Source organism: Branchiostoma belcheri, unplaced genomic scaffold, assembly GCF_001625305.1.
Source record: "Branchiostoma belcheri isolate BF01 breed outbred unplaced genomic scaffold, Haploidv18h27 scaffold259, whole genome shotgun sequence".
Classification (NCBI taxonomy): Eukaryota; Metazoa; Chordata; class Leptocardii; order Amphioxiformes; family Branchiostomatidae; genus Branchiostoma; species Branchiostoma belcheri.
In genome coordinates this window covers 19,554-42,768 of record NW_017803864.1, presented here as the reverse complement: position 1 = coordinate 42,768, position 23,215 = coordinate 19,554, and the positions used below count along the sequence as shown (strand labels likewise).

Below are 23,215 nucleotides of genomic sequence, written 5' to 3'. Positions count from 1 at the left end.
AGTATGAGGAAAGTTTTGGAGTGGCATCTTAAGCACCTGAAGATGAGCCAAGAAAGTGGAGATAAAACACAACAGATAACAGCAGATAAAAACATAGCTGTTAACTACAAGGCACTGGGTAAACTGGACCTGGCCAGATCTCACTATCAATCAGCAATGACCATCGCCATGGAGACAGGAAACAAACAGCAACAGGAGGACATTTCCGAGGAGGCTATTTACGGACCCTCCTAAATTAGGTTATCTAGATCAAAACAAAACAGAAACACTCACAGATCTTCGAAGGCCTTTTTAGCAAATCAGAACACAGTCTCCTGACATGTAGATTATAAAACAGTTACAGTCAGACTGACTGTGACTGGATCATGGGGGAAACTACAAGAGAGGGAAGGACAGGGATACAGTGGACTTTACTGAACATGTTGGATGATCTTGACTTTGCTGATGACCTTGTCCTCCTGAGCCACAGCATTCACCAGATGAGGGATAAGACAAAGAAGCTGGAGCAAAACTCCAGTACAGTGGGACTTGGAGTTAATGCAAAGAAAACCAAGGAAATGCGAGTAAAAACAACTGGGAATGCCAAACCCGTATGCTGTAGGGGAGAGGAACTAGAAACAGTAAGGGAATTTACTTACCTTGGAAGTGTCATCACTAACGATGGAGGATCGAGCAAAGATGTGGATGCCCGTATTGGAAAGGCTAGAACTGCATTTGCCCAACTGAAGCCAGTTTGGAGATCTAAAAGCTTCTCGCTGAAAACCAAGCTTAGACTGTTCGAGTCCAACGTAAAATCTGTTCTGCTGTACGGATGTGACACATGGGGATTGACAAAACACAACATGAGTAAGCTACAGGTGTTTGTAAATGCAAGACTCCGGTACCTTCTTGGGATCTGGTGGCCCAGAAAGATTAAGAATCAGGAACTGTTGGAAATAACAGGCCAGGAACCCATAGAAATTACGATTAGAAGAAGGAAGTGGCGTTGGATTGGTCACACACTACGAAAACCGCCAACGTCCATAACAAGAACAGCCCTAGACTGGAACCCACAGGGGAAACGTCACAGAGGCAGACCCCGCCTCTCCTGGAGAAGAGGAGTAAAGAAAGACCTGGAGAGAGCGAACACAACCTGGCAAGAAACCAAGAAGATAGCGACGAACCGGAGACGCTGGAGACTACTCACTGAGGCCCTATGCTCCCGAGTGGGCGAAGAGGACTAAGTCAGTCAAGTAAGTCACAGTCAGAATGAGGAGAACGCTGGTTCAATGCTGGTTTGAAACTTTCCTCTTTGCGCCATGTGTACCATCTTCACGCTATGAGAGATGTCAAAGGTCGCCAGACGAGTACATTTGTAGAGAGTCAACAAAAAGAGGTTACTGTAAACAATAGCATGTTGAAAAGGACGAAAACAAAATGAAATGGATCCTGGCTGCTTATTAAGTTGTAAGATGTGACATGGTTTAAGAAAAGTGAAGAGCATACATGATGTAACAAGATCTGACATTTCTTTCTAGAATTCAATGAAATTTTCAATAATTTACACTCTAAACTGCATCAGAGTATCCCATTAGTGTCTGTTTACATTTCATTATAGAAATTCTTATTGACAATGTGATCAATATGGTTGATAAATTGATCAGTATGGTTGATCTTACATTCAATGGCATTTCAGCACCTAGGACAGGGTTGGGTATTCTAACAACCAGAAAAAAGTACCAAACAAAACTATGACATGGGCAATACAAATCTAAGCCTAATGCAAACATTTTGGGAACTATTAAGTTAAGGTCTTTTTGTGGATTTTCACTTAGGGAATATCCCCAGATTTGTTGTCAATTCTGAGAACAGAGCTCCTATGTTCTCTCCTAAACATGGATAACTTTGACTACTGTTAAAGTAGCATATATTTTATATTATCCAAATGATATAATGGCCATTACTTCTTTTGTGACCATTGTGGGCCAATGAATTACAAGGAAATGGCATGCTAGATGTCTCCGTTGTACTGTCTATTATGCTGATGACCATTCCTACTGTACTTTCCAGTATAATATTACGAATGGAAGAAGTTTGATAATAATGGAGGACAGTTTTGAGAGCACAGATTAAGACACAAACACCCATGTGGTTACTCCTGACAGGTTACTTAGTACCAGCTGACTAACAGCTGAAACTCAAGTCAGAGAAAGCAGTAGCGACATTTTTAAAATGTTTTCATGGCAACTATATTTATTACAGAAAAATCTCATATCATATAACTCATGGAATGGGAATAACTTGCCCCAGGCAATACAATAAATACATGTATAAGCACACACAGACACACACACACACACACACACACACACACACACACACAGACACACACACACACACACACACACACACACACACACAGTCACACATACACATACATGTATGCATGCATACATAAATACATACATACACACACATACAGTAACATCCCTACACATATATGAATGTGTGAATACACACATGCACACGTTAACACACATATACACACACACACATGCATACACACCACACACACACAAACACATCTTCAAAGTGACTCTAAATAGTCAACATACTTCTCAAATGTGAAAACCATTCCATGAGTCTACATAGCTACATTATGTAACGTTACATCTTTATGTAAGCAATACATCAATGGTGATGTAATGGCATTTCAGCACTAAGGAGAGAGACGTACTGTTCTGAAAAATGGGAAAAACAAACCTTTCACAAAGAAAATGATTTGGAAACTTCCACTGTTAAGGGGTTTCCCAGAGGAACAGGATTCATGAATCCATTTTTTTTGTTAAGAACAGCTAAATTCATACTATCAAGTACTGTCAAACTGCCTAGAACACTGTGTCTGTGTGGGGGGGGGGGGGGGTATACACCAGTGTAGAAAATCCAAACATATAGTGAACAGTTTACGAGAATCATACAAACTGTTTACTATGTTTGGATTTTTTTATGACCAAGAAAATCAAGTTGAACATGTTTTACAAAAAACCTACATGTACATTGTATATACACTCACACACTCACTGTCCGGTTTATCATCTGTTGTTCCCCGTCTTCCGAGGGTTAGACGTGCTTGCACAATAACACTGACAAAATGACCAGGAACAGTTAAAATACAATTTGCTAATTTTGAGCACACTGCACTGTTTTTTTTTATGTATATATATATATTAACATTAGTAACTTTGTAAAGATTTACTTGTTATAGGTTCATATGATTGTATAACAATAAGTGAAGAGAAATTCTCACTTAAGCATTGACACTACTGAGTACACAGCCCTGGAGACCATAATATTGGCTAAGCAAACACACACAGCGTAGCTATCTGGTTAGTAAACTTGTGATCACATGACTAGTAAATATTAACTTCACTCTAGTAGTAGCCAACCCTACCCAGCATTCCAATGCCACAGTACAGGCAAACATCACAACGATGACAAAATGGCTGCCGCAAGAAGTTTGGACAATGTTAACTCTGACGAAGAAGGTAAGCAATTCTTTGTTTACTTCCATTAAGCAAAAAGCCTGAATACAGCTTGATGATGGTTCAATAGAGATAAATTTTCCACAAAAAAAATAATGGCAACAGTAAGAAATGAAAGAAATGTAGCATGGAGGTGAAAGTTCACTCAGTCTGGGAAAAGTTAGTGTTATCATTTTAGTAGTTTCAGACATTTTTAGGTAGAATACAGATTGAAGCAAGGTAACACCATGCCTTATCATGGTCAGAAACAATGTCAGACCACAGGTACTTAGCAGTAAATACCATTCAATGTATATCAATAGAAAGGTAACATAAGGTAACATTGAAGGGTTTATTGTTACTGTACCAGTGGATTTTGAGGTCAAAGTCCTATTTAGACATTAACTGGAGCCACCAGCTACAATACAAAGGGATTCAGTGGGCCACAAAACACAGTAAACAAAACTATATAAAACACAGTGTGCAAAGACTCCACTTTTCTCCTAATATATCTGACAAAACAACAAGGAAAGTTCAAATATTTTCCCTTCTGAAGAGGTTTCTAGACCAAGGCTTTCTTTCATGGTGGATCTACATGTATAATGAAACCCACGTCTCTATCACAGATCAGCCTGCTGTGTTGCTGGTCATTGATAAGTACAGTGCATCTACATGTAACAGTGGAAACTCCTCCCTAAACCGACAAGTGGGAAAAACTGTCAAGGAACATGTACCAGACATACCTGTGTTCTCTATGGTTTTACAAGCAACTGAAGATGACAAACTCAATGCACAACAAGATGGAGTGGAACTGTTACTGCCTAAACTTGACCCAGATGACCCAAGAACTGATCCAACACCAGACTGGCTGACCTTTGACTACAACCCCAAATACCCACATCTTCCCCAAAAGGTCAGGAGTATTGTGGGTCATACTGATGTTACAAGTAGGGCAGAAGTGAAGATTAAAAAAGAACGATACCCAGATGCAAACGTCATCCTCTTCACTGAGGATATACCAGAAGACACAGAGTACTACAAGGGAGATGAGGAGGCCATGGGCATTGGGAAGAAGGAAGACTCCATCCTTGAAGATGCACAAGAGGCTGATGTGGTCTTTTCTCTTGGAAACAAGATATTTGTTCACTTTGAGAACCAGTTCAGAGCTATACCTGCCAGCAAGAGGCCTCGGCATGTCAAGTTTGTTCCAAGACCTTCCAAGATCTTTGAAGATGCAGAGGTTGAATACAAGGACACAGAGACAATGGTGGTCCTGTCCATTGGTAGGGTGAAGGGTGTGGAGAAGCTGAAAGGATATGACCTTGCTGCTGAAACCCTGAGCTTTGTTGCAGAGAAGATCAAAATCAAGTGGCATGTCATAGGATTCAATAAAGATGACTTTGAAGCCACCAAGGCAACCTTGGAGCACTGTAAGTCAGCAAACTTACAGGTAACCTTCCTCCCCTATGACACACAGGAGGACAACTGTAAAGAGATGATGAAGGCCCACCTTGTCCTGATGCCTTCTCGTGCTGAACCGTTCGGACTGGTCGGCCTGGAGGCCATCGCAGCAGCGTTCCTGTTCTTGTATCCAGCAAATCTGGACTAGCAGACTTCATCCATGAACATGTAGATGAACTGCATCATTCCATGTTGACATGGATGGAAGCGATGAACGTGCCACTGTCAAACTCTTGGCTCAGAGAATTGAAAGAATGCTGAAACACAACAAAGCAGAGTTCAAAACAGCAGCAAGGGGCAAGCGGCAACTTCTGTCCACAAAGTACTGGGAAGAGTTCCATCTGCAGTTCATCAAAGCCTGTACGGACACAGGTAAATCGGCTTTATATTTGGCTATAGCAGCTGTTATTGACTGACAAATAGACTTCTCAAGGATTCCCACTGGGCCTTAGCTAACAAATTCATACAGCCTCATGCAGATTTAACTAAAATTTGTTTTCAATTATCATCATTATTATAACCCAACACCTACACACTCAGTCAGATATATATGTTGTACGATTCAATCATCCATGCATACTAAATGCAATTCATCATAAATGTTTTGATCTTATGTTTTCTGAACTTGAACTGTGTCCAGGTAATGCTGATGAACAGCCTGCTCCAGTCCTGGACCAAAGTGCTGTTCAAAGTCAGGAGGCAGAGGAAGGTATGGTAATCCTTGAAAGTGGGTAGGATAAAAGGTTAAATGTTTGTTACCAAGTTCTTTTATCTTGAGTTCACAACTTATTGAATGGGTATATACAGATCAAACGAACAAGTCAATTTTACTAACCCCTCTTATGCTTTGATTAGTTTTTCATATATCTAATTTTCATAATCAATGAGGAAATTCTATAAATCTGCTTCATTTGATAATAGGACTATGAAACACTTGTGACATGTAATTGAGAATGAAAAAAACATCTGAGGATATAGATTATGAAAATGACGACCTAATTTGCATAATTAATGGGAAATTGCTATAATTTCATAGTTGTAATTGCTGGGAATTCCATACTTGCCGCATTTGGAAGTTAAGTGAAGGTGAAGAGCAATAAACATAATTTATTCAGATTATGACCTCATTTGCATAATTTATGAGGACGTGCTAGAACAGCCTTTATTGTTAAGATAAGGCTGTTGTTGGGATGAGAATATGATCAACTGATGTAATCCATGCAAATGAGGCTCTTATTTGCAAAATCAATGATTATTAATTGTATAATTCGTCAACCGGAAGGGTTAACATCATTTGGCTAAGGTATGAGATTGTGGAACTCTTGTTTAAACTTTGTCCAGGTAATGAAACACCACATCGTGGTCTAGTCCAAAAGAGAAAGAGAGACACAGACCCTGCCGGTGAGACAGAAAGCAGGAAAGCCAAAAAGAAAGGTAACTTAGAATAACAGGTGGTTAAGTGAACATTTCCTTTCAAAAGTGCCTGTGGAATCTAGTATATTTCCTGCCTTGCCGAAAGTCACTATGGCTAAAGTGTCAAACTTGAATGTGACTTTTTTAAAATTAACTTTGCTTAATGTTGTGGACATGAAATGAAAATACATTTGTTGCTCACAGCACAAAATGAAATGAATATTCTTTTAATATAGCTAATATTGGTCATAATTCATCTCTTCTAGGGCAACCTCCTCCACTGCCTATTGTGGTAGAAATACTTGCACAGGTCATACCCAGTGTTAAATGTCCAAAGGAAATGAAAAGCTATGCCTCTGCAAGAAAGACTCTTGTCACTTTAGACCTCACCACAGTAACAGATGAAACGGTTTATCTTCTGGAAAAAATAAAGCCTGAAATTAAAACCATGGAAGACTTGCTTGACACTGCAGAAGCAATCAAGCAAATAGAGGAATTCAAAGGTAATACTATTAATGTCACTGGGGTAAAGATAGGCAGCCTGGTCTTCTACCTGCAATGTACAGACATGTCTGGGCTGGGCCAACTCTGGTTCATGTACAAACGTGGGAAACTGAATGACCTGATGTACAGTAGTTTGATAAAGGAGACCTTACAGCAACTCTGTGCTGAGAGAATCTCTGTGACAACAAACATCAACATAGAGGACTTCAGGAAGACCCTGAACTACCTACTCACCACACCTGCTGATAAAGGTATCTTCATAACAAACACTTTAGTTTTCTAAGCTCGTTATTACAGCAAATTGTTATTTATCCCTTATCATTTCACCTGTAACAACCATGATAATATCTTTTTGAGAAGTTAGGTCTACATGTAATATCTGCCATCATTACATCACTACACATAAATGTAAAAGCAACCAAGCAGATTTAGGATAAACAATGTAATATTCTAAATTAGTTTTCATAATTTTATTTACTTAGCAATCAATAGAATCTGTAAAATAATAATTTTGTTGTACATGTACTTGATGTTGAAGACCAACCCATTCCAAGACTGCCCCAGGAGTACCCCCTCTACCAGCCACACACACACACACCACTACCAGTGTGCTGGATGTGCTTCATCTGGATGGTACAAACCTGACAAGGTCTTCTGGGAAACAACAAGAGCTGCACGTTCTACCAACTATGCAGACTGAGAACAACCAGGATCATCGTCAGCCAAAACCTGACAATCTGCAGGCAGCAGGTTACAAATTTTTATTATAATGAAATTACTATAATACTCTCAATTATTATCTGGGACATTAGCAAAAAGGCAAAAATGGTATTTGTCTCTTTCCATCACTGAATACTGAAGAAGACCATCTATCATCACTGAAATCTACACCTGGTTTGGGGTGACCATACAATTTAACTTGCAGCTACCCTGCCATAAGGGCGGCGGCCCGGTGTCCTAACATTGGACGCTTTTTTACACGCTTGCCACCATGTCCATGCTACTCCCACATGCCAGTGTCCCAGATGCCACTGTCCCAAATGCTACTCCCACATGCCACTGTCCCACATGCCACTGTCCCACATGCCACTGTCCCAAATGCTACTCCCACATACCATTGTCCCACATGTCCCTCATGCCACTGTCCCAAATGCTACTCCCACATGCCAATGTCCCACATGCCACTGTCCCACATGCCACTGTCCCACATGCCACTGTCCCAAATGCTACTCCCAAAAGCCAACATGCCACTGTCCCACATGCCACTGTACAACATGCCACTGTCCCAAATGCTACTCCCACATGCCACTGTCCCACATGCCACTGTCCCACATGCCACTGTCCCACATGCCACTGTCCCAAATGCTACTCCCAAAAGCCACTGTCCCAAATGCTACTCCTAAATGCCAACATGCCACTGTCCCACATGCCACTGCACAACATGCCACTGTCCCAAATGCTACTCCCATATACCACTGTCCCACCGTCCCACATGCCACTGTCCCAAATGCTACTCCCAAATGCCAACATGCCACTGTCCCACATGCCACTGTACAATATGCCACTGTCCCAAATGCTACTCCCACATACCACTGTCCCACATGTTCCACATGCCACTGCCGCAAATGCTACTCCCACATGCTGTAAGGTGATAGTTTACTGATATTACGCATAAACTCCTTTCATGTCCTATGCATGTTTATACAGGTGCCATTATTGCACAAGCACCTACCAAAGGTGATCAGCACAGATCCACAGATGTACAGATTGAACAGGTGACATCACAGCTGGCCTTGCTGCACACTTCCATTCAACCTAAAGACGTACAGAAACTCAGAGCAGCAAGCATTGGTTCAGCAGCAAGCCTCCTATCAACAAGAACTACACATTCAACAGTAACCAGTCAATCAGCTGATACTGGGTATGCCACAGCGGCAAGCATCTTGTCTGAGGATGACAGGCCATCTTCTGCTTTTAGAATTAAAGGTAAAAGCCTTCTGCATATGAGAGTTTCCTTCATTTAAAGAAATGATCCTCATAACCAACATCAATTATTATATTACATGATTTAGCTTTCAACAGATATCTCAAAATAGAGTTGAGCTTCATGCATGTGTCTGCCTGTTCTTGGTGCATGCACATTTGGTCTGGTCCTTTTAAAAATATCACCTGAGCACACAAATACGTTATGAAGTTCCAAAATCCTATAAGAAGAATGTTGCATAATATCCCAATCCAGTTTTAATTTTTGCCACCAGTTAATCCAATTAAATTCTGCCAATGACATCACAGTGAGCATAATGGCTCAAGAAAAACAAATTTAAAGCCAACATTTAATTATTCACATTTATTATTTTAATTATGTATTGTTTGCTTCTCAAAACAACGTTATTTACAAGCCGTGGTGCCAGGTTCTAAAACAGCCATAAAATTGCTTATCATGATGTCATTATCAGCACTTACTCGGTCCAGGATTAATTGGCATCAGAAATCAAGAACTGCAAGGCTGATTTCCTTTTTTATCCAAATAACTTTGATCATTGAATAATACCTATCATGTTTGACTATTTCTAGGAACTGTTGCATTTTCGGGGTCATACTGTCTTTAGAGATGCGGGCATATGCCAAAGCTACAAGGAGGTGTTGTGGTATTTTTAAAAAATCAGATTCTTGATAATATACTGAAATTCAAATTGTTGATGCTTTTGTTGTTGCCTTTCTTACTGTCCTTGCACACTCCAACATTAACATGTCCATAATATAGAGGTTACCTGCAAATATTCCATGGTATGGTCTTAAGAGAATTATTTAATTAAATCTTTTTTTTTCCTTCAGATGATGAAGATCCCCAAGTCAACTTGAATCTCCTCCTTGCTGAACTGAACACACCTGCAATAAAGAGAAACAAGGCACAACAGTTTGACCTGTACTGTCAGATAGGTGATCTCTACAGGACAAAACTACACAACTTACAGTCAGCTCTACAGTATTACCAGAACATGTTAAAGTGTTCTCAGGAACTGTCAGAAGACACAAAACAAGCAAAGGCCTACAGTAAACTTGGTCTAACCTACAGCATGTTAGGTAAACAACAAGAGGCCATTACATACCACAAGCAAACATTGAGTATCTATAGAATTGAGTTAGAAAGAGAAACTGACATTTGTGTAGCATACAAAAACCTGGCCTCATCATTAGCACTGTCAGGTCAAGTGTCAGATGCAAAAAGTAACTATGAATCAGCCTTGGCTGTTGCCATGGAGACAGGAAACAAGACTGAACAGATGGACATTTACTGTAAGCTGGGTGATTTACACAGGGAACAGCTACATGAACCACAGGAATCACACAAGTACTACACAGAGATGTTGGCACTAGCCAGGGACTTGGGGAGGAAGGACTGGGAGTGTCGGGCTTACAACAGACTTGGACATGCCCATTATGACATGGGGGAGTATGAGGAAAGTTTGGAGTGGTACAAAAAGGAACTGAAGATAAGACAAGAAAGTGGAGACAAGACTGGACAGATAGCAGCACATAAAAACATAGCTGTTTCCTACAAGGCACTGGGTAAACTGGACCTGGTCAGATCTCACTATCAATCAGCAATGACCATCGCCATGGAGACAGGAAACAAGACTAAACAGATGGACATTTACTGTATGCTGGGTGATTTACACAGGAAACAGCTACATGAACCACAGGAATCACACAAGTACTACACAGAGATGTTGGCACTAGCCAGGGACTTGGGGAGGAAGGACAAGGAGCATCTAGCTTACAACAGACTTGGACGTGCCCATTATGATATGGGGGAGTATGAGGAAAGTTTGGAGTGGAACAAGAAGGACCTGAAGATGAGCCAAGAAAGTGGAGACAAGACTGGACAGATAACAGCGCATCAAAACATAGCTGATTCCTACAAGGCACTGGGTAAACTGGACCTGGCCAGATCACACTATCAATCAGCAATGACCATCGCCATGGAGACAGGAAACAAGACTGAACAGATGGACGTTTACTGTAAGCTGGGTGATTTACACAGGGAACAGCTACATGAACCACAGGAATCACACAAGTACTACACAGAGATGTTGGCACTAGCCAGGCACCTGGGGAGGAAGGAAGAGGAGCGTCGGGCTTACAACAGACTTGGACATGCCCATTATGACATGGGGGAGTATGAGGAAAGTTTTGAGTGGTACAAGAAGTCCTTGAAGATAAGACAAGAAAGTGGAGACAAAACTGAACAGATAAAAGCACATCAATGTGTAGCTGATTCCTACAAGGCACTAGGTAAACTGGACCTGGCCAGATTTCACTATGAATCAGCAATGACCATCGCCATGGAGACAGGAAGCAAACAGAAACAGGAGGACATTGGCAAAGAGTTGGCTAATCTGTAACAATGCTGAATACTACGTTACAAGGCTGTCTTGTTTGATGACAACATACATATACAGCACAAAACCCCTGTTTACTCCGTGTAGGAGGTCAGGACCTCCGGACAGAGTGTTGTGAAGAGCTGATTTTTCGTGTTCGTAGTCAAAACACCGGCATTCGCTGGCATGAACATGTCAGCAATAAGGAACTCCGTGTCCTGACCGGACAACCTGCTGCATCTTGCCTTGCAGCTGCCCGACGGATCCGCTGGTATGGTCAACGTTCTCCGCCTCCCTCCCTGGCACCCCACCCATGCCTTGCTGGACTTTGCCCCTGAACAAGCAGGATGGCGGCGGCCCAGGGGGGCCCCACGTACCAGATGGATGGACGCTGTCCGACGTGACCTGAGCAACATCAACATCCAGCTTCCCCAGACACAGCAGCTGGCTGAAGACAGAGGAAAGTGGCGGGCCCTGACGAAGCTAGTCAGCTCTATGCACCACGTGCAAGAGGATTGAGTGAGAGTGAGTCAAAACACTGGGTTCTCTTTGTGTAATCGGCATGCAATTTTATACGCCGTCTGCGGGCATGCCCGTGTTGGTGCACGAATGTGTATTTTTGCCGTTGCTGCTTTTGCGGTCAATGTAATATTGCAGATGCACCCCTACAATTATGAGGCAAATTGGAATGGTCCAGAAAAACCCGTTGTTTGGAATAGCGGTGGGGGGTGGAACTTCAGGCAGATATGGTGAGGGGCCGATAAGTGGTACCACGGCAGTAACACTCGCGGTGCTGGCCGCAACTGTTGCTGGAATTTGCCAGTCGCGCTTAATTAGTAACAGGCACGGTAAGACGGTGGGGCTGTCTTTGTTACTAATGACACGACCATGATAGTCCGATCTTTATGTGAATGCAATGATTGTGTGTGTGTAATTAAAATGAACTTCGAACTTGAAGCACAGTATCTTTACACGCCCTGAGAGCAGTAATGGATTTGGGTCTTTTTATGTTTTATGGTTGTGACGTGCCCTCATTGTATTAACCATTGCCTAATGTCTGCACAGTAGGTCTGGCCTTGATGCTTGGGATTATTTTTGTTGCAAAATATAAAACTTCACGGAGGATTGTCGCCTATGGCTTCTTGTTTTGTTTTAACAATAGCTGGTAAACAGCAGTCTATGTGAAATATCTGAATGTTTCATATGACTGTGGTGTCTGGGTGGAAATATCATGTTGACCCTAAGTTGTAAGTATCAGGATAGACCTTAATGATACTGTTTAACAGAAAAGGGAATGTAAACAATAGTCTTGTTTAAAAAAATGAGACCCGTACTATGTAGAATTATCTATCACATTTCATAATGCATTGAAGATACTAAACATTCTTCTAGTCACATTCTCTGTTAGACATATGATGAGTAAAACATTACTGTCCTATATATGAGACTTGACAAATATGGCTACACAGGACTGGAAAGCTATGTTGACCCCAAGTGACCTGACAATTACAACTCAAGTCTGACCTTTATTTCCCCCAATCTTTATATAGGCCTAGGGAAAAAATGTAACGTTAGTAACTGTTGTGTTTCCTGTTTCAGTCCTGAAAAGATTAGGGTCAGTAGGTAGGGATAATATCTTTTTTTTTTCTTTTCTTTTTTTAAGACTTTGGTAATCTATAGTGATTCAACCTGTGGTACAATGCAGTTAAGCAAAGTAAAACTTGCATGATGACACTTATATTTTGCATGTCAATGTTAGAAAACCAATATTATTGTACAATGTTTTATCACTCAGGTCTCAGATAATGGAGCTAAGGAGAAGGGGTTGATCAGCTCGAAAAATGTATGTCCCTTTGATCTTGATACTAGGAGGGATGTCAAAGGTCAACAGATGACCCCATGTTGACAGGGTGGAGAGAAGTTTGGTTGTAAAACTTTCCAAAAGAAAGAATACAAATCTGCTCACAAATGTTTGAAAAGCTGTGAGATTTGACAAGGCTATAGATAAGAGTAGCACATACATAGTATTGTATACTGTAACAAGGTCTGAGGTTTATTCCCAGAACTCAGTCCAAAGGCTGGTGCTTTCACTTATCTGTACTCATAGATTGATAAAATATTGTTAAAAACTAGTGTTTTTGTATATTTGATATGACCATAAAGTTGTTATTGAAAATGTTGAAAATGTATGCAACTATATCCAAGCCAAATGTGCATTCAGAACATTTGTCAAGATGCAAAAACAAACAAACCAACATAAGACATCTGAAACCTTATAAGTAACAAGTTTCAGAACAGTGACTTACTCTGTAATTTTTTTTTCACATTATGGAACAAGGGCTATAGCCAACCTGTGTAAAATGTTACATTTGATGGCACTTCAGCACTAATGACAAGAACATCATACTGATAAAACAGGACAAGACCATGTAAAGCATGAATTGTTGAATGGGCAGTTATATCCACCATAATCAATGAACCTTCACTTGTCTAAATCTTATATATTTGATGGTACTTCAGCACCAAGGACAAAAACTGCAGAGTGGCTGAAATTTGGACAAGAAAAGACTAAACTATAAGGAGGAATTTGCCTCTCTATACTGTAAGCAGTACATTTTACTTAATTATAATAGTATTCCACATATTAGCAGCGGTTGGTAAACCTAAATAAGTGAATAACAGCAGATCCTAGGAGGTTGGGGGAGGGGAGCTTTAGGACTCACTTGTTTGCTGAAACAATTGTTTACAAGTGTGACAACAAACAGATGAGGGGGGATTTCTGCATCACAACTCAGTCAACATAATCATAGACCATACAAGTACAATTTCTGTAGGAGATATGACCAGTAAAACATGGACTTTGAAGCTTGAGTTTGAAAAATAAATAAAAACAAAAGATCAAAGAAGCTTAAGGAGATAAAATAAAAGATCAAATGCAGAACAAACTAATCATCACTAGATATTTGAAATCTTCTCAAAAATAGTTTTAGAGCATTGACTTACATTGAATAACTTTTTACATTATGATAGGTTGGTTGTAGCTAATCTATGCAAAATTAAATTTGCTAGCAGTTCAGTTCCAAGGGCAATAACATGTTATTCAACTTCATCTGTGTCGGGCATGTATACACCATAACACAAGACTGTTCAAATAAAAAAAGCAAGTAAAACTATTAAATACAATTTGCAGCTCATTTACTCACAAAGTACAGGATAACTGTTTATGCCGAGTAGTCTAACAATTCTCTTGAGCCTTAACAATACTAAGTACAATGCCCTGAACAACATAATGTTGGCTCAGCAAATATACCTCGTGATGGTTTGGTTAGCAAACTTTGTGATCACATGACAGGTAAATATTAACTAACTCAAGCAGCCAACTCTACCCAGCATTTCATAGGGCAAGCATCACATCGAAGACAAAATGGCTGCCGCCAACAACTCTTCAAGAAAAGGTAAAGACTTTCAGTTGTTTGTTTTCTCTGTCAACATGGAAAGTATAACAGTGTAGATACATTTTGTCCTAACAAAAATTGCAATGCTGTATACATTGTGGAAACCAAAGTTCACCAGGAAAGTTGATGCAGCCATTTTGATTTCTTACGTGGAGACATTTGCAAACAGAAGTTAAAGTTGTATCACTTTTATTTACATTTGCTTGAAGCTTCACTGTCAGACATCAACAACAACTTAAAGCTTTTTGTACATTTTCACACTAACTGACAGGCAATATTTTGACACAAAAAAATAACTTAGTTTGGAGGTCAAAGTCCTCCAGAGTTCCAGCATTACAGTAACTGTAATTATTACAATTCAAAGACATTTTATTAGTAACAAAATTTAAAAGTACCCAAATTCCTTCTCTGAATAATGATTAAAATTAGATTATAATTTGAATTTAGCATAATCCACAACTTAGGGGGGTAAGTTAATATGCAATTATTACTGTGATGAAATATAGCCATAATTATATACATTTCATGGTACTGTATGACTTTTGTATAAAATGCATGGTCAGAGCCATATATGTACAGTAAGTGACCCCCACAGTGTCTGTAATAAAACAGTATCTTATATGATGATTGATCACAGCATGGAGTTATAAGTCTAGAATGATCACAGCAGGCAACCTCAAATCAGGACAGGTGAATGTTCAGTTTAAAATCAATACAGTCATGTAGAATATTATTTAATAACTAGATGTACATGTACAAGTGTGTAGATCTGAAGAGAAATATTGTGAAATTGTTTCTTCTCAGTCAGTAGGTTCAGGTAGGACAAAAAGCAGAGTCAGATATGATATCTAAATATTAGAAAAAAATCTTTTTATTCCTAACAGTGTATCTTTTTTAGAATCCAATGCAGTTCTGCTGGTGACTGATCAGTATGCCACATCTAAAGAAGATGACGTTTCCACCATGAACCAACAGGTGGTTCAAATCCTGACCGGAGCAGGGAGGAAAGTTTATTGTCTGGTGTTGGAGGATACAGAGGAGGACAGAAAGTGTGCTGAGGCTGATGGAGTGGAGCTCATCCTCCCAAACTGCAGTCAGGAAGACACAAGAAAACCTTCTCTGAATTGGCTGACCTTTGACCACCTCAACCGCTATCCCAGACTCCCACAGGATATAGGATGGATTGTGGGCCATGCTGATGTCACTAGCAGAGCAGCAGCAGCTATCAAGGAAGAGCGTTTTCCCCAAGCAGATATCAGTGTTGTCACACTGACTATACCTGAAGACACAGAGAAGTACAAGGAAGAGGAGAAGGCCATGGGCATTGGGAAGAAGGAAGACTCTATCAGACAAGATGTAGAGAAGGCAAAAACTCTGTTTTCTGTCGGACACAGAACACATGACCACCTCACAAACACAATTCGTGCAATTCCTAAAGAAAAGAGGCCAGTTCACAAACTCTTTCTGCCAGAACCATCCAAGATATTTCAGGAAACCACAGTTGAGTATGTCGAGAGTAGGGAGAAAGTTGTTCTGTTGATCAGTAGGGTTAAAGAAGTAGGAAAGCTAAAAGGTCTTGACTTTGTAGCAAAGTCATTGGCAAGGGTGGCAGAGAGAAGTTGCGAAAGAATCCAACTGCGGATTCGTGGTGTCAGTGAAGAGGAGTATCAAGCCAGTATGAACATTCTCCAAACCAGCATCAACTCAGGAAAACTGATCCCCACACTTCTCCCACACGGCACCCAGGAAGACATCTGCCGAGACATGCAGCAGGCCCACCTGGTTCTCATGCCCTCCCGTACAGAACCCTTTGGTCTGATTGGTCTGGAGGCCATGGCAGCTGGCGTACCCGTCCTCATATCTGATCAATCAGGACTTGCCACCTTGGTCAATGAGGTCATACCAGAATTCCACCACTCTGTACTTGCAATCACAGGTAATGATTCTACAGATGTCACACATTGGGCAAGTCAGATTGAGAAAGTTCTGAGGCTGTCTAAAGCCGAGTTCAGTAGGGCTGCAGCACTCAAACAAAAACTCCTGGAGTCCAGATACTGGGAAGAGTCTCATCAGAGTTTCCTCCAGGCATGTGGAGGGTTAGGTGAGAAACTGTCAATTTGTTTAATCTAGTGTCTATGGTATGTAATGTACCTGCAACTCAATTTGATTTTTAGTCTACAAAAAATAGCTTTAGAAAAACCTCAATTGTATTTTTAGATACAACGGATTGTTCATATTCTGAACAATCAGTCATGTCTTAAAACTGTGATTTTACGTCCTCTACCTTTGCTGAAAATTTCAACTGTACATGTGTTCAGGTACTGAGGCACGTCAGCCTGCACAAGTCCAGAAAAGAAAGAGAGAGACACATGAGACTGAGGACAGTAACGCAGACAGGAAAGCTGTGAAGTTTGGTAAGATTAAAGGCATTACATTTAACACAAAAGAAAACATAAGTCGAAGTGCTCCAAGAAAATTTTGAATCTATTTGCACAAAATAAAGGGGTAGAAACTTTTGTTGCATGATTACATCTTTGATATATACATTATGGTATGAGTAAAGGGAAGAGAACCAGATCCTGAAACAAAACAAGAAATTTAACTCATCATATTGTCAAATGAGTAGAATACTTATCACTACTTGCCATGGGAGCTATACTTGAAGACTCCATGCAAAACTTTGTCTTTTTTTCAGATCAGCAAGTAAAGTTGTCTGTAACAGTAGCAGACAGTATTTCCCTAGTAGGAAAAACAATTCTCCTCAGTAAGTTAGAAGTTATGATGACAATGGATGTACACAATGAGGCTACTATCGATGAAAGAATGGAGATGTATAAACAGTTGAAGTCTGAAGTGAAAGATAACACAATTAGTGAAGAAGGAAAGAGGATCCTTTTAAACATTATAAATGAGCTATTCACAAGAACTGTGTTGCATGATGAGCAAAGGTTCAAAGAGACAATGAAAAGACTTCACATGTTAAAGGCTGAAATAAGGGAGCTATGTGAAGGAAGTGTACTCTGTAAGCTGAGGTTCTACCATAGGGACAGTCAGGTAGATTTTGTGTCAGCTTGTAGAGATGGTAGTCTGTCAGCCATCCTGACTGAGGAGTACATCAGCCAGGAGTTGGTGGAGATATGTGGAGGGATGCCACTCCATGTGCACATTGAGGTTGATGAGGAAGACTTTCAGAGGGGAGCAGACTTACATGTATATGAAGGTAAGAGATGAATTTCAAGTTCATCAGTCTTATTACCTTTGCCAAGGAGGTTATGTCATCTGTGTCAAGACTGAGTTTCTGCGCACTTACTTAGACTCTCACTGGTAAGATTTAAACTCTGACCCGGAACCTTGTATGAAACTTAACTATGAATATGTAAAACACTGTAATTACAAAATTTCCTCTTAAATCTAAATTTGCATAATTTGCATGTAATCATGTACGTCTCTCTAAGCTGCCCAATCCAAAAATGATGAAAAAATGTTATTCCTTTCTGGACTTATCCGCTTTAAAAGATTTCACCACAAACCTCCCTGCAGCTCTAGAACCAGCTGTTAGGTGAACAAAATGCACACCACTTATTCCTGACAGGAAAAGCTATCTGTCACCAAAAATTCAAGACCATAGTATGTACAGGACAAAAGATACAAAAGTTAGAAGTCCTGCTGCTGTACCAAGGTTAGCCACTAGGATGCCCATGTTTGACCTTGACCTACCAACATACCAACTATCATGATCACAATCCATAAAGGCATTCTGAAGTTATGCTGACTACAAATGTGCAGAAATACACAGACACACACACACACGCACACACAGACACCCAGAAAGAGACAAACAGCCACATAGACACACCGAAAGCAATATACCTCCATTTTTCATGGAGGTAAAAACCATACAAATGGATACTGAAGTCACCCGAAGATTGACAAGAGCCAAGCAGTGGCTTCCAAATGCTTCTGCTGCATTGGGAACAAAAAGTTAGAATAAATAAATAAATAAGCTCGAATTAAGTTCCCTAATGGTTCTACTAATTCTGCTAATAAAGGCTACATAGTTCTATTCCTGCCATCCTTTGCACAAGCTAACTTCACCGTGACCAGAACACAGAAAGAACAACTGATGATGCGTGTCACGCACTATATGTAGGTGCCTTTCCAACAATATCGTGCTACAAGTTTGATTATTGGGAGTCACGTACATAGTCCTAGTACAGAATTTGTTTAGAAACAAAAGAACACTGACATCAACAAAAATTTCTGTGGCTTATTGCCCATATTAAGTAGACATAGTTACTGAAAAACGACATCGAAATAACCCAATGTGGACATTTTATATCCATAGTCTCTTCACACGTCAGGTAGGGACACCCCTAGGAGACAGTCCTTTGTTTAGCACAATGAGCATTAGCATCTGTCTATTAATTAATGGTGTCCTCCCCTATAAATTGTCTTGGCTTTGTGCAGTGCTTTTCATATGCATGCCAGTTTTCACACTTTTTTTCTAAAGACATTCTGACAGACACCTCAAGAACAATGGAAAACACAACAAGCAAGTCCTCCCCAAAAAGACCCTGTAAAGCCCCTGTTCAGACATTCTTAGAAATGTTTGAAAAATGTCCGGAATTTTCGAGAATGTCCAGAAAGGGTCTATTGTCCGTTTAACATTTTATAGACATTTTTGGCTCTACCAGTGATAGAGTTATTTGTTGTTTATACAGGTGCCACGGTTACACAAGCACCTGCCAAAGGTGATCAGCACAGATCCACAGGTGTGCAGGTTGAACAGGTGACATCACAGCTGGCCTTGCTGCACACTTCCCTTCAACCTAAAGACGTACAGAGACTAAGAGCAGGGAGCATCTTGTCTACAGCAAGCACTGATTCAGCAGCAAGCCTCCTATCAACGAGAACTACACATTCAACAGGAACCAGTCAGTCAGCTGATACTGGATATGGCACAGCTGCTGCAAGCATCTTGTCAGGGGATGACAGGCCATCTTCTGCTTTTAAGATTAGAGGTAAACTTAAGTTAGCCTTCTGCATATGTGGGTTTCCTTCATTTAAAGAAAGGATCCTCATAACCAACACCATTGTATAATGTTACATCAGCTTTCAACAGATAACTTATGCTGAGGTCAAATTTCCAAACCAGGGCCCGCCCGGCTGTTTCGATTAACGAAAAATCAACAACTTTAAATCAATAATATACGCAAATAGTTTCCATCATCAATTTTGACAACCTATTTGTGCTTTGTTGTCTTTTATATCATACTTTTCGTTCCATAAGACTGCCCGACCGGGCGCCAGTTTGGAAATGTGATCTCAGCATAAAGTAGAGTTTAACTTCATACGTACATGTATCTGCCTGTTCCTGGTATATGCAAATTAAGTCTGGGCATCCTCCTTTTTTTCTTTTAAAATGTCACCTGAGCACACAAATCTGAGAGTTATTCTGAATGAAGTTCCATATTCTTTTAGGAAGACTGTTGCATACTATCCCAATCCGGTTTAATTTTTGTAAACAGTTAATCCAATTAAATTCTGCTAGTGATGACTCATAACAAAATTCTTTTGAGAGGCAAACAAATTTAAAGCATTAACATTTAATCACTCACAACTGTATGTACATGTAGTTATAATAATTATATATTGTTTGCTTCTCAAAAGAACATTATTTACGAGCCGTCATGCCAGGTTCTGAAATGGCCATAATGCTTATTGTGATCATTGTCAGCACTTACATGTAATTGGATTAATTGGCATCAGAAATTAAGAACTGAAAGGATTTGCAAAATTTGATGATACCCAACACACGAAGAGTGTATTTTTGACCCAAAAGTCTTTGTTCATTGAATAACATCATGGTTGACTATTTTTAGAAACTGTTGTATTTTGGGGGTTATATTGAGGGCAAATGCCAAAGCTACAAGGAGGTCTTGTAGTATTAAAAACATGGGATACTTGATGTGCAGAAATTGAGATTTGTTGATGCTTTTGTTGTTGCCTTTGCTTCTTGTCTTTTCACACTCCAACATTAAAAGCCCATATAGTCAGGTTACCCACAAATATTCCATTGGTCTTAAAGAAATTATTTAAATATCTTTTTTTTCCTTCAGATGATGAAGATCCCCAAGTAAACTTGAATCTCCTCCTTGCTGAACTGAACACACCTGCTGTAAAGAGAAACAAGGCACAACAGCTTGACCTGTACTGTCAGATAGGGGATCTCCACAGGACAAAACTACACAACTTACAGTCAGCTCTGCAGTATTACCAGAACATGTTAGAGTGTTCTCAGGAACTGACAGAAAACAATAAAAAAGACCAAGGCCTACAACAGACTTGGTCTAACCTATGGTATGTTAGGTAAACAACAAGAGGCCATTACATACCACAAGCAAGCATTGCGTATCTATAGAATTGAGTTAGAAAGAGAAACTGACATTTGTGTAGCTTACAAAAGCCTGGCCTCATCATTAGCATTGTCAGGTCAAGTGTCAGATGCAAAAAGTAACTATGAATCAGCCTTGGCTGTTACCATGGAGACAGGAAACAAGACTGAACAGATGGACATTTACTGTAAGCTGGGTGATTTACACAGGGTACAGCTACATGAACCACAGGAATCACACAAGTACTACACAGAGATGTTGGCACTAGCCAGGGACTTGGGGAGGAAGGATAGGGGAGGGCTGGCTTATAACAGACTTGGACATGCCCATTATGACATGGGGGAACATGAGGAAAGTTTGGAGTGGAGCAAGAAGACTCTGAAGATGAGACAAGAAAGTGGAGATAAAACTCAACAGATAATAGCACATCAAAATATAGCTGTTTCCTACAAGGCACTGGGTAAACTGGACCTGGCCAGATCTCACTATCAATCAGCAATGACCATCGCCATGGAGACAGGAAACAAGACTCCACAGATGGACATTTACTGTAAGCTGGGTGATTTACACAGGGAACAGCTACATGAACCACAGGAATCACACAAGTACTACACAGAGATGTTGGCACTAGCCAGGGACTTGGGGAGGAAGGACAAGGAGAGTCAGGCTTACAACAGACTTGGACGGGCCCATTATGAAATGGGGGAGCATGAGGAAAGTTTGGAGTGGGACAAGAAGGACCTGAAGATGAGACAAGAAAGCGGAGACAAGACTGAACAGATAACAGCAGATAAAAACATAGCTGTTAACTACAAGGCACTGGGTAAACTGGACCTGGCCAGATCTCACTATCAGTCAGCAATGACCATCGCCATGGAGACAGGAAACAAACAGGAACAGGAGGACATTGCCAAGAAGCTGGCTAATCTGTAACAATACAGTACTGATAACAACTTTACAGTACAAGACTGTATAAGACTGTATAAAGTAAAATGACTAAACTTGTTTAATGACAATATACAGGACAAAACTTTACTAGTACTGTATTTAAAAAATGGAAACTGGTTTAGTTTTGCAGTAAATTTACAAGTCACCAGAAACAGCATTTTACTGTTTATATTGTACATATTGCAAATGCTATCTGTATTGCTGTATATGGGACATAATATCTTGTTGAACATATACTACCTCACCTTTGTTGTAAATAACACATTAGGATATACCTTAACAAAACTGTTAAACAGAAACAGAATGTATTTAGTGATTCACAATTAAGACACTGTGCTATGTAGAATTGATTTTAAAACTGAAAAAAAAATTGAGGCTTATTTCTACTCCAGTCCATAATTAAAATGATAAATTTTAGATATATTCAAAGTAACACTCAATGTTGGAGATATGATGAGTACAATGTACAACATTGCTGTCCTATGAGATTTAATAAAAAAAAAGTAACTCACATGTACAATATGTGGGTAAGCAGGCATAGAAATCTGTTGACCCCAGGTGACCTGACTTGGAACATCCAGCAAGATTTGATGAATTTTCAATCTAGAGTTTAAAACCGGGAAATAAAAAAAAGAATTCCCTGAGCTTCCCTTATAGTCTGTAGATTTGTTGTGAAAATGTTGTGCAACATTACAGTAACTATAACTCAAGTCTGACCTTATCTTCCTCACTCCTTACTCTCCATGCAGTCGTTACCTTGCACAGCTGTTTTTGGAGGCTAAATTTACGGACCTCCTAAATTAGTTTCTCCAGATGAAAACAAAACAGAAACACTCACAGATCTTCAGGGGCCTTTTCACAAGATTACAAAACAGTGACAGTCCAGTCAGAAGGAGGAGAACGCTGGTTCAATGCTGGTTTGAAACTTACCTCTTTGCGCCATGTGTACCATCTTCGCGCTATCAGCGATGTCAAAGGTCGCCAGACGAGTCCATTTGTAGAGGGTCGACCAAAGAGGTTACGGTAAACAAAAACAGATGTAAAACAAATTAATTGGATCCTGGCTGCTTACAATGTAGTGAGATATGACATGGCTTTAGAAAAGATTAGAGCACACATGCTGTAACAATATCTGGCATTTCTTTCTAGAATTCAAT

The 23,215-nt window shown here is 40.1% G+C and overlaps 3 protein-coding genes across 3 annotated transcripts in view; all 3 read left to right on the top strand.

Annotated features, from left to right (window-relative positions):
* Nucleotides 1-11,413, top strand: part of LOC109471762 — a 28,836-nt gene extending 17,423 nt beyond the window's left edge. Inside the window, exons 11-18 of the mRNA XM_019771117.1 lie at nucleotides 112-213; nucleotides 4,414-5,087; nucleotides 5,170-5,333; nucleotides 5,602-5,670; nucleotides 6,303-6,395; nucleotides 6,941-7,129; nucleotides 8,577-8,864; nucleotides 9,714-11,413. Coding sequence (XP_019626676.1) covers nucleotides 112-213; nucleotides 4,414-5,087; nucleotides 5,170-5,333; nucleotides 5,602-5,670; nucleotides 6,303-6,395; nucleotides 6,941-7,129; nucleotides 8,577-8,864; nucleotides 9,714-11,284 — 3,150 coding nt within the window. The 3' untranslated portion in view covers nucleotides 11,285-11,413. The remainder of the gene's footprint in view (nucleotides 1-111; nucleotides 214-4,413; nucleotides 5,088-5,169; nucleotides 5,334-5,601; nucleotides 5,671-6,302; nucleotides 6,396-6,940; nucleotides 7,130-8,576; nucleotides 8,865-9,713) is intronic.
* A 3,265-nt stretch (nucleotides 11,414-14,678) lies between these two features.
* On the top strand, nucleotides 14,679-20,855 carry LOC109471761. The gene is made up of 7 exons (XM_019771116.1): nucleotides 14,679-14,715; nucleotides 15,614-16,816; nucleotides 17,034-17,129; nucleotides 17,411-17,418; nucleotides 17,701-17,935; nucleotides 19,437-19,552; nucleotides 20,835-20,855. Exons 1-7 carry the CDS (start codon nucleotides 14,685-14,687, stop codon nucleotides 20,853-20,855), a joined length of 1,710 nt encoding a protein of 569 aa, XP_019626675.1. The 5' UTR covers nucleotides 14,679-14,684.
* On the top strand, nucleotides 19,246-22,528 carry LOC109471779 (G-protein-signaling modulator 1-like). The gene is made up of 2 exons (XM_019771136.1): nucleotides 19,246-19,736; nucleotides 20,835-22,528. The coding sequence occupies exon 2, from the start codon at nucleotides 21,078-21,080 to the stop codon at nucleotides 22,041-22,043; it is 966 nt and encodes a 321-aa protein (XP_019626695.1). The 5' UTR covers nucleotides 19,246-19,736; nucleotides 20,835-21,077; the 3' UTR covers nucleotides 22,044-22,528.
* The last annotated feature ends 687 nt before the right edge of the window (nucleotides 22,529-23,215 follow it).

Excerpts from the sequence above, each read along its gene's own strand:
- LOC109471779 (XM_019771136.1), top strand. The coding sequence starts at position 21,078 with ATGTTAGGTAAACAACAAGAGGCCATTACATACCACAAGCAAGCATTG.
- LOC109471761 (XM_019771116.1), top strand. The coding sequence starts at position 14,685 with ATGGCTGCCGCCAACAACTCTTCAAGAAAAG. Across the intron at positions 14,716-15,613 it reads CAACAACTCTTCAAGAAAAG|AATCCAATGCAGTTCTGCTG; the intron begins GTAAAGACTTTC and ends TATCTTTTTTAG. Across the intron at positions 17,936-19,436 it reads AGACTTACATGTATATGAAG|GTGCCACGGTTACACAAGCA; the intron begins GTAAGAGATGAA and ends TTGTTTATACAG.